This window comes from Brassica oleracea, chromosome C4 (genome assembly GCF_000695525.1).
Source record: "Brassica oleracea var. oleracea cultivar TO1000 chromosome C4, BOL, whole genome shotgun sequence".
In the NCBI taxonomy this organism is placed as follows: domain Eukaryota; kingdom Viridiplantae; phylum Streptophyta; class Magnoliopsida; order Brassicales; family Brassicaceae; genus Brassica; species Brassica oleracea.
Genome location: NC_027751.1, coordinates 44417736 through 44429399, shown reverse-complemented (window position 1 = coordinate 44429399; position 11664 = coordinate 44417736). Strand labels below are relative to the sequence as shown.

Here is an 11664-nt window from a genome sequence, read left to right as displayed (position 1 = left end):
AAAAAAAAAAGAACCCCCAATAAATCATGCTCTAAGTTAAAAGTCATAATCAGAAACATATTCAATGCAACCAAAAATGTGAAGACATGATCTTGATCAGTACTCTCTTTACAAACAGGATCTTATATTCTGTCAATTGTGGAACATAGAAGAGCTCTTCAGAATGAACTTCAATCACTTATCAACTCACTTGTCAATGATTTCATATCAGATTGACAATGATGCTATGCTATATATATATAATAAACAGACCGGTGGATTCAGAGAATGACTGATACATACACTAAACTACCATAGTAACTTATCACCACTTCTTAAATGTACACAGTACACACCAGGTGCTGAGCTGGAAACCATTCTTGTCAATTGACATCTGACTCAAGAAAGAAAAGCTAAACTGAAAGACCTAAGACACTTCACCATGCTTTCCTGATTTACGATCAGAACCTTATCATATACACTCTCCACTGCACTACATGTTCTTTTTTTGCTAAAAAACTGCACTACATGTTCTTTCCTAACTGGGTAAGAAAACAGGGATTGTGTTTCAAACCCTATAACCTAAGGCGGTATAAAAATCTACCCGACTGAAAACGAATAATCTCTTGCATTACCTAATTATATCCTCCTGCAAATGATTATTTTACATATGTAAATGATGCACATAAATATGCATACACAATCTCCATAAAGAAGTATGTAAATGATGCACATAAATATGCTTTACTAATGTAAAGCATGTTGTTGAGTGTTGACATTTAAGGAAAAAAATCATTTACAAATCGTGATTTGCTGAGCAGGAAACTTCCCACTATGGTCCATTTTTCTAAAAGAATATTCATATCATTACTTTCTTATTTATCGACAAACTGTTATATTAAGAAGTTGCAAGAGCCAAGGTTCAAACAGAAACCATGGCTGAATTCAACAAAACAGATTTCTAGATGTCCATCTCAATGAAAAATCTCTGATAATGAACTATGGTCCACTTTTCTGTAAGAAAATGATTCATATTAGTACTTTTTTTTAACCAACAAACTATTATATTAAGAAGTTGCAGGAGCCAAGGTTCAAACACAAACCATGGCTGAGTTCAACAAAACAAACTTTTAGATGTCCTGTTATCTAAATGAAGCTGCTAAATGTGCATATTGCTCCCTTCTTTTTCATGGTGTCCTGTTATTTCAAATGAAATTCCGATCATGAATCATAGTCAATTTTTGGATAAAATCAGTAAAACGTGTCCAAATTTGATCATTTCGTTCTAATATCGGATCTTCATTTAAACATGTCACTAGATTTTGATTTGAAAGCGTGGAAGTATATTTGTTGAAAAATTTATTGATATAGCTGTTTGTTAACTAATTTGTTTCGCCATAAACATTTTTGCTTTTCGTTCTAACTCTAATTTGATTTTATTGGTTTTCGATTTCAGTTTGGTTGTGGTTTTTGGTTTAGAAATATATGAACAATTTTAGTTATATATGAAGTTGAGTTTTGGTTAAAGTGATTGAATATTTTGATATTTTGTGTGTTATGGATATATAAAATTTTTGAATTTTTTAGTTCTGGTTACATATCTGTTTTAAATCATTTCAAATAATTGAAGTAAAATAAAAAATCCTCATACTGTGAATCACCAATATAATACAATGGGAGAAATATTTAGAAAATTATTTTATTTACATATCTATTTATTTAAGGTATAAATAATATAGCAAAGAATAAAAAATAAGTTGGGGGATCCTCTCTTTATTATCGAATATCTCTATCTTTTAAGATTAGTATTCTGAAAATTCAGTTACCATGTCAAACAGAATATGTTTTTGCGTGTTCATCAAGTTAATTTAGTTACATCGGAAAATCTTGTTTCTATATATTATCTTTTGAATTTATTGTATGTAGCAATTACGAAAATGGATGTTATAGAGAATATTCTTGGAATTTATTTGATTTGAATCCGGAAATTTATTAGTTTCTATTTATTATATTTTATATTTATATTTATATACCAAATGTGGTAAATATAAATATTTAAATATTATTGGCTGTTTAAAACTTCAATAACATTGAAAGTAATGATTTCGAAATATGCTAACCATGTGTTTCAAATAAAAAAGAAATATGCTAACCATATACTATAATAGTATAATTAATATTATTGAAAGATAATATTTAATATATTTCGGCAATTTCATATAAGAAAATTTTAAATAAGACATATGCATTATAATCAACTCCAATATATTTGGTATAGTTTTTTGGACAACGGATTTTTGATGGTGTTAATAGGGTTTGAATAGAGTTAGGGTTTGAATAGAGTTTTAGGGTCTAGGGTTAGAACACAAATGAATATGGATGGGTTAGTAAACATACACGAAATATGCTTAAAAAATGATGGATATATTGTTTAAATTATTGGACTGTTTTGTTTAATTGGACATAAACATACTACTTTTCTAATTGTTGGGCTTTCAATTTCCGAAAACCATTTAAAACAATTGAAAAAGGTAATGAATTTTTTTGTAATTAATTGGAAAAGTCAGGGACATAATACTAAGAAGGATTCTGTTTTAATAGTATAGATATATAATTTTATTTCAATGACTGTTTTTACATCAATTATTCTATAATAGTATAGATATAGAATTTTATTTCAATGACTATTTTTACATCAATTATTCTATTATTCGAAAATAAAACCTAAACTAAGTAGTCATTTTATGGTAAGTATAAGAAAATAGAAATAAGTTATCGTTAGTAATCAAATGATAAATAGTCATTCTAAAATGGAAACACGCATTTCCAAAATGAGGTTTCTTAAGAAAAGTGACTTCAATGCCTTGCCACGCATTTTCAAAAGATTCTGATTTGAAAACGTTTCACAAACATGAAATAAATCTTTAACGAAGTTTCTATGCAACCTAGATCCCTACGTGTTTGTGTTTTACTTTTTCTGAAAACTCATATTTTTCACTTAGTTATTACCAATTTGTTTGGATACCTTGATTGCAAAAAAAAAAGAAGAAATCATCAATTATATATATATATATATATATAAAGTTTTAAATAATAATTTAAAGAGATTTTTTTGCTCGAAAATAATTAAAGAGATTTATGATGATTTTAAAATGATTTAGTAGAGTTTTTAAGTTGAGTTAAAATAAGAAAAATCTAAATCATTTTAGACTAGATTCTAAAATGTTTTAATAAGAGAGATCATAACGACTTCCTAATGCACCTAAAATCATCTAAGCTCTTTTGAAAATCAAAGTTACTTCAAATCCTCTCAAAAACTATATTGAATACATCTCTCCATAACAGTAAAGGGGTCATCCCGGTTGCAAGTCTTGATATTTCCTTCTCATCTCTATGATCTTCCTGTGAGAATTGGAATGCAGGCTTGGGATGAATGACGGGCTTGACGATGGACGGTACTCCGGAAGAAGACGGCCTGACCTGAACCGGACTCCACAGGCATTGCATAGCGTTTTAGGCCCACATGGACCTTCCCTCCACTGTGGTGTCTTGGTTGTCTCGCAATGAGTGCACATGCGGATTGTTCCATCTGCGTTGAACTGTTGTGGACTGTCAGAGACTGATGACTGGTCCTTGTTCTTCCTCTGGCGTTTCTTCTTGGCAAAAGGGAGGTAAGTTTCTGAGTCAGGATCATCAGGGGCAAACTGCTGAACCATCTCTGATGCAAATGACTTGAGGGATCTGAATGTGGGCGGTGTGGGGCGTTTGCGCAGGTTGCTTCTGGTGCCTTTCAAGGGGAACGAGACGGAACCATTGGCGAGGACTGAGAGTGCGCTTGAAGACTGGAATAGCGTAGAGACTTTGACATCATGAAGGGAGTTATCGATGGTGGAAGAGACTTCTGAAGAACTCGATTGCCTCTGCAGGCATTAAGTTAAGAACTCATAATCAGAAAAAAGCATAACCAAAATGTGAAGACATGACCTTGATCAGTACTCTCCTTACAAAAAGGATCTTATATATATATATTCTGTCAATTAATGGAACATACAAGAGTTCTTCAGAATGAACTTCAATCACTTATCAATGATTTCATATCAGATTGACACTGACACTATGCTATATATATTAAGGAAATAACTGATATATAAACTAAACTACCATAATAACTGATCACCACTTCTTACATGTGCTGAGCTGGAAACTATTCTTGTCAATTGACATCTGACTCAAGAAAGAAAAGCTAAACTGAAATAGACTCTATCCAAATAACATAATGCAAATGGGGACAAAGCATAAATAAACTCACCAAAGTGGGCACGGGCTTCCTCAGGCCGTGAGTGAACTCAGAGGACAAGACATCCAATGGCGGAGGCACGAGATTTTCAAACTTGGCATCCCAATCTCCCTCATCATCATCATTGCCCGTTTCCATGTCCTCTTCAAGAAGCAAATCAGTATGATTAATGAGATCATCAAAGAAGTTTTCCGATAAACCCTTTAACTCCTCTTCAGGTAACCACGAACCGCCGTTATTCATTTGTCACACCCACTGCACACAACACAGTAACATAACAATCAAAGACGATTAAACATCGTTTTGTTATATTTTTTTTGTCTCAAACGTTTCAAGAGCGGAACATAAAAGGAGAAAAGCTTCCTCCACCTTGACGAAAGACAGAAAAGGGAGAGTGAGAGTGAGTGAGAGAGACCTTGCGTTACAGCTGCTGACTACACAGAACGCATTCCCCAAGCAGAGAGAGAGAGAGAGAGAGAGAGAGAGAGAGAGAGAGAGAGAATCTAAAATTGTTTGAATTTGGGGGTTTAGGGATTACAGAACTGAGAAAGAAACGAAACGAGTGAAGGGAGGGAGAGAGAATAGTTAATATACGGTCATGCATACCGGAGTTTTCAGTAGGTTTTCTTTTTAGTTTTTTTTTTTTTTACTCTTATTTATGAATGAGATGAAGTAACATCTGACCAAAATTGACAATGATAATAAGAAAGAAGGATATCACTTTTGTAATTTTACAAGGTTGCATGTAATATGGACATATATTATTTATAGAGAGTCAATTCAAACACTATATTAAGCAAATAATTTAAAATGGATACTAATATTTAGCTTACTCCTTTACTAAATATCTTTTTCTATAAAATATACAGCTCATACTATTTATTTTTGAGATTTTGCACCAATGCTATATGTTGAATAAATTTTGTACGTGGTGTAACCTATGAAATACGTACAAGTGATACAAAAATTTTAGCAAGATAGATAAAAAAATTTAGTTGGAAACTTTTTTTTTAATTTAATTTTTCTTTCATAAATCATTTGGTTATAATATTTAATGACCTAAATAACAATTGCAAGTAATGGAAAACTGGGAAAGAAATCTAAACAATTAAATAAAATTAGGATGGATCTTGTAAAATTTAAATATATCATTTTCTTAAACTATTAAAATTGTATATTTAAGGTTTAGGGTTGATTTTATAGTTTAAGGTTTAGATATTTCTTGTTATACATAAAGTTTAGTTTTTATAGTTCAGGGTTTACGTTTTGATCATTACGTTTACGTCGTGGACATTGCTAGAGTTTCGATGTCTACATGACAGGCTTAGAATGTATTTCAATTGCTTCCTTTGGTTTTACTTGGTTTCGCAGACAATGTTTATGAAGAACTTACGATGATGTATGGAATCAGAAATAGATGGTATGTTTTATCTGCTGGAAAATACTTATGGTATTTGGACAGATTCATTTGTATAAACTGGTCTTAAACTTTCACGGTTATTGAACAGATGTGTCTGATGGATGTTTCTCTATCGTTTATGGAGTTTTGATTTCTACTAGCTTATGACCATTGTGTAATAATATTTAGGACCACTTCTACTGGCTTTTCGGCGTAGAGACGGGAAGTTTTCCTCTTACATCATTCTTTCCTTGCGCGCGAGGTAAGCGAGCGCTTTTTTAAACCAAGGGTAGCTGTTACAGGTACACGGACGTTCTCACTACTTTCCAAGAAAGAAATAGCCTCATCTACTTGCTCAAGGGCTGCACAGGCAAACTCACAAGCTCCTTCACTTATATTGTACCGTTCAAAAATTTGCTTAGCCCATTCATAGTAATGAAGTTTCCACGTCGCACAAGACTTTTCACCATCTGAAATACTGGTACCTGCTTCAACCAAATGGATGATAAAAAGGGGGTTATATGAATCAGCTAGTTTACAAAATAATAAAACTAGCAAAGGAGAAACAAAAGATTTCTTTGAAAAGGTCACCAATTGTGGAATGGGAAAATCCTGCTTCTGTAGCCAAGCTGTGCAAAGCCTTCCAAGATCCTTCACCAGATGAAGCTCTACATTGGGAACCATGATAGGATAAAGGTAGGCACATGAAATATATATGTTATGAAAATACCAAGTAACTGATAATATTAGAAAATAACTGAACCAGAGACGTTGAACAATAGAAGTTGAAAACAGAACCTGAAGAAGCAGCGGGTAGCATCACTAATCTTCTTCTCTCTTAATAATATCCCACATGCTCCACGTTGTACTTGATCAAGAAGGCAACAACCACGGAGATGTTGAAGAAGACACCAATCTCCACTAGTATCTTGACCATGTCCAAATGTTTTCTCCCCGCGTAAACTTCCCTCCACAACCTCAAGGATTCGCTTGAAAAGGAAAAAAGAACAGAAGAATCAGCAATTAATTTTAACTAGCAGTTTGCTGAAAAGACACTGTTGGAAAAGGTTCATCAGACAGTTTTTTTACCTCAACAGCATAAGCATGTCCATTCCTAACCACCCTAAGAGTAAGCTCAGATGAGCGTCTTAGCAAAGAAGAAGAGTCCTCTCCTGTTTTACTATAACAAATCCAGCTAACAAAGTTTTGTACCAAACTTGTAATGGTTTCTGAATTCGGAAGATATCTCAAGTTAAACCGGCTGTCCACAATACAACTTCGATCACTAAGTAGAAGGATGTATGCCAATGAGAAACCGCATTTCCCAAGCATTTTGTTCCATGATCTTTTGTCAATGCTGCTATCTGTAATGATAAAACAACTGTGAATATTGGATGTGACTGTGAGGAATGAGCTTAGGGGAATATTTTCCCACGCACCAAAACCTACCAATCTGTAAAGATGAGGGTTTAAAGCTGCAATCATTCATTGAAGTCGACCCAGCCGGAGTGGTAACAAAGAGAAGGATGATGAGCCACTCTGAGACAATATCTTGGATCATCGGAAGCAATTTAAGCCGTAGGTTGGATATGTCTTGCTGTGACATATTAACCTGCGGAACGAGAAAGCCAAAGAAAGAAAAAGAAGAATGGATGACTGAGTTTAGAATATATAAACAAAATAGAGAATGTGTGATTAATGTCAAAATGTAAACTACACTGCTTCCATAATGATATACATTTTGACAGTGACATGAGACAGTGGAAACTGACCTGAGCAGAGATGTTAAGGAGATAGCTGAGGAGTAGGACGATGTCAAAGGCAGACTCAAACATAACCTTTGCAAACAGTGAAGTGGCTTGAACGAGGATTGAACTACAGATATCAGATAATGCTTCGCCATTATTGTTATGCCTAAATTTCTTAGGAACCAGATGCTGCTGCACATATTTCTCCATGATAGTAAAAACCTTTTCCCAAGATCCAGCCCTTTGACATAGAGCAGAGAGAGACAATAACATATCAATGGAGAATCTTCTAAGATTTCTATGAGCTTCTAGCTTACTTTCCCGTGCTCTATCAGCACCTAGATCCGACCATGTACGACCTATGGACATCGCATATCCCGACTCAAGGATGTTAACTAAGCGAGACAGGATTTCTTCAGAAGAGATAACTGACTTCCCAGTAACTGATTCAAAATACATGGCATAAGGAGCAGTGCCCAACTGCTTACTGATCTTCAATGTACAATTTAGTACCTCCGACAGAATCTCATGTTCATCGGTTGACATTCCAGAGCCTAAGCTTGTCAGGTTGCTGTGTTCAGAAGAAGGCCCTATCAAAAGACAGACACCATATCAAGTCCAAGCGATTATAAGCAATACAATGAGATCTAATTATTAAGAATCCTTTCCATACCTCCATGGCTGCGCTCAGCATTCTCTGATCTAAAGAAAAGTGACACCGAATTGTTTCTAACTAAACCAATAACATCTGACTGAACCAGCAACGTGCGAGGTTCATTATTGTTACGCCAGTGATCAAGATACGTTGAACAAAACCTTTCCCACCAGCGAAAAACTGAAATACTAGTCTGACCAGTAACCTGACACGAGAAGAGATATAATTTTCAGCTTTGCTAGTAAAATGCATTGGTATCTACAAGAACTATGCAGAAACCAAACCTCTTGCTCAATTAGTAAAAGAATCTCGCTTTTAAGCTCATCAAGACTTAAAGATTGAAACTCAGAATTACTCCAGCGTTTGTTGTGGTCCCGTAAAGTTAGACGCAAGGCAACATTGTCAAAAATTCCAAGACAAAGAAGCCTGCCTAAGAAGATTGACGAAATGAATCCCATAATTCGATCCTGCAAAGTGCAATAAAGGTGGTTAAGATGGATTCAGACAAATAAACAATTCTTTTACCGCATAACATGCATTAAGCAGAAACAGATTGGGTATTTTTGTATAAAGAAAAACCTTTGCCGATGAAAATAGTGAATGAGTGGTCAACCGAAGATCATGTGAAGAGCTCGCAGGTCTCAGAAATAACTGCTCAGAAATATATTCCTCTTGTAACATGTACGACTGGGTTTCCCTGGTAAGGAAAATAATTTGGAAATAGAGGACTATATCCACCATCAAGAAACAAAAATTCAAAGCAGTGAACAATAGAATATCTGCAATGGTAAATAATACAACCATTATGATAAAGATACACTAGAATAGCAAAATTCCCTCCGTAATTTAGATACTAACAAACTTTTCTAGCTAAGCCTGCTATTTTGACAACCAGAATATAGTATATCGGCCAGATCAGTAGAAACAATTCTTACCTGTTACTAGATTTATGGGGCAGCATTTGAGAAATCAATTCATCGGCTTTTAAGATCCAGATAGTGTCGGATGTAAATCTGACATCCCTCAATCCCCCCTGCAAAAGTAAAGAATAAGGATATGAAATTCAAAAAGAAGATGTGAAAATGCAAATTCGGCATAGAAGTTCAGAAGTACCGTACCCCTTGCAGTGGAATATTGCGATATCCAGGATATAGAGAAAATGATATAAATTTCTCAAAGGTAAACTGTATAAAAAACACAGAAATTATGTTGACCCCATTATATGTGAACAAGACCGCAAATGGAATGATGTGGGTATCGCAATCAGCGTTACCCACCCATAACCTCCGGGGGATAAACACTGCATGAAAAAGTTAAAACAGAGTTAAATGATGGATGATCAAACAGACAAATAAAACTCACAGTTATCATCATCAGCTACACTAGTGCACAAAAGCTTAGTACGAGTCGGAATATTCCAGACACGTAATCTCCCATCCGCATGAAGCACATTCATAAAAATTCTTCCATTAAATTCTGATATAGATAAATCTGCCACGGCTGCAACATCTGTCTCCCTACAATTGCACATTATAAGAGTACTTTATTTATTTCTTCTAAGTATATATATGAACAAAAGTAAAAGCAAAGATGATGATAAGAGAATTGCTTGCCTTACAAATCCCAATCGACGAAGAAACCCAGTATCATCATCACGCAGCTCCTGGTTGAAACCTACAAGGAAAATAAGGATGATAAGAGAATAGAATAAACATTATCAAAGTGAGAGACTGCGATTCTACCTGATGACGGTTCCTGAGGAGGCACAAAAGGCTGGAAGAAAGAGACACAACCATCAGATCTCCCAAGGAAAATGAAGCCAGGCGATGCGGTGACACTGGTAACATGAGCTTGAGCTTCGTTTAAGTAAGGTCGAACATCCACAACCACGTGAATCAAATGGAAGACTGATCCAGACGTATAGGCCAACGCATTTGAGAGATTAAGGACGTAGACAACACCAGACGGCGTGACGGCGTAAAGAAAGAAGGCGAGAGGACCACTAGCACTACCCTGCAAATTCCAATTCGGTTTAAGCAATAAACGAAAGAATCAAAGATTCCTTAATCTACCTCTTGGGCGACGAATGGAAAGGCAAAAGGAGAGAGTCTATGAGCAAAGGCGAAACGAATCCCAGTTAATGGGTATCCAGATTTAGAAGAGAGCTGCAGAACCTCCATAACGTTTGAGCTTGTTTGGTTGATTCTCCAAACGAAAGAGATCGGAGGTTCCCCAATCATAAGGCTAGAAGCGTAGTCTTCTGAAGAAGAAGAAGAAGGAAGCACAACACATCCATCGTCCTCAGTTGAATTCGAATCAATACCACAAGGAGACGGTACCGATATATCGATCCACTTTACGGCTTTTCCGCCGCCGGCACCTGGAACCTCCCTACCGCCACGCCATCTCCGACGATTCTCCTCCATCTTTCTTCTCGGAAAGCGACACTCCGGTTCCGCCCATTACGATTATCAAAGACACTATTCTTATTGGACCTACTAATTTCTCGGCCCATTAAGTGTGTTGGTTCCTATAAAACTGGAACGATTAGTGGAACCTCCTCCTAGACACTATTCCATCTATACCTTATAAGATCATTATATCAACCCCTGTTCGTGAACGCGTTAGGCGCTAGGCGGGCGGTAAGGTTGGACCTAGCGCCTAAAAAGAAAATCGGAGATTAATCGGAAATTATGCAGGACGAAATTTTTAGATGGTTTACTATGTTATAAAACATGTTAATCTTTAATTGTGTATAACATTAATACATTTTCATGTTTAAGATTGTATAAAACACACAAATAGAATATATAAACTTAATATAGTGTAATTTTTATCAAAATTATGAATATAAATGATATTTATAAAATTTTAGATCAAATAAATAAATAAAAATATTATTAATAAAATTTTAGATCAAATAAACAAATAAAAATATTATTAAAAAAATAGATTAGGCGGCTAGGCGGTCATTTAGGCGGTCTAGGCGGAAAAAATCGGATATCCGATTTTTTTAACCGATTTGGCATAAATCGGGGCGGAAGAATGACGTGTAGCGCCTAGGCGGCTAGACGGCCGATTTTTAGAACAGGGATATCAACTATATGTAGGCTTTGTTCAGCTGGTTTAAATCCCTTTTTTCTGACACCCCTAATATCCCGAGACCCGAGTTCGATGTCATTTTTGCACCTAATTTTTTAAAAAATTATTTTGTTTGGATCTAAGAGGGACAGGTGTATTCAACTGAGATTTTTAGGTGATTTGTTTTAAAATTACAAATCCACTGTTATTCAAACATGAATTTTAAAAACCCATTTAAAATCTACTGTTATTGAACTTAACATTTCGTAGATTGCTCTAAAATCCACTGGTATCGATCGACAGCGAAGCGCGCATAAAGCCGTTTGGTCACAACCGACTTGAAGCCCAAGATTTCACCATTTTACAAGATTGTCCCTGACGAGTTTTATCCTAATTATATAAGCTTTGCCGCCATGTTAGAGGCAAAGTGTGTTTTTCTTGTGTTTCATTGTTTTATTATTTTCAGCAAAGGTTTTTAGGATTTTGATAGATAGGAGAGAATATC

General features: G+C 35.1%; 2 protein-coding genes across 5 annotated transcripts in view; both read right to left on the bottom strand.

Annotated features, from left to right (window-relative positions):
- Positions 1 to 4865, bottom strand: part of LOC106342395 (putative GATA transcription factor 13) — a 6762-nt gene extending 1897 nt beyond the window's left edge. The window contains exons 1-4 of one of the 4 annotated variants that reach the window (XM_013781310.1): positions 4646 to 4865; positions 4289 to 4531; positions 3323 to 3899; positions 2704 to 2708 (exon numbers count right to left, since the gene is read on the bottom strand). In XM_013781310.1, coding sequence (XP_013636764.1) covers positions 3333 to 3899; positions 4289 to 4519 — 798 coding nt within the window. In that variant the 5' untranslated portion in view covers positions 4520 to 4531; positions 4646 to 4865 and the 3' untranslated portion in view covers positions 2704 to 2708; positions 3323 to 3332. Of the gene's footprint in view, positions 1 to 2703; positions 2709 to 3162; positions 3900 to 4288; positions 4532 to 4645 lie in introns of those variants that run through there. The other 3 variants (XM_013781311.1, XM_013781309.1, XM_013781312.1) reach the window with 3 other exon arrangements.
- An 859-nt stretch (positions 4866 to 5724) lies between these two features.
- Positions 5725 to 10639, bottom strand: LOC106342523 (nuclear pore complex protein NUP160-like). Its single transcript, XM_013781481.1, has 15 exons — positions 10151 to 10639; positions 9821 to 10091; positions 9692 to 9752; positions 9441 to 9595; positions 9197 to 9378; positions 9014 to 9111; positions 8658 to 8775; positions 8363 to 8545; positions 8097 to 8283; positions 7448 to 8013; positions 7125 to 7287; positions 6765 to 7039; positions 6474 to 6664; positions 6267 to 6343; positions 5725 to 6160 (listed from the first exon to the last, which is right to left on the bottom strand). Exons 1-15 carry the CDS (start codon positions 10502 to 10504, stop codon positions 5916 to 5918), a joined length of 3126 nt encoding a protein of 1041 aa, XP_013636935.1. The 5' UTR covers positions 10505 to 10639; the 3' UTR covers positions 5725 to 5915.
- Between the last annotated feature and the right edge of the window lie 1025 nt (positions 10640 to 11664).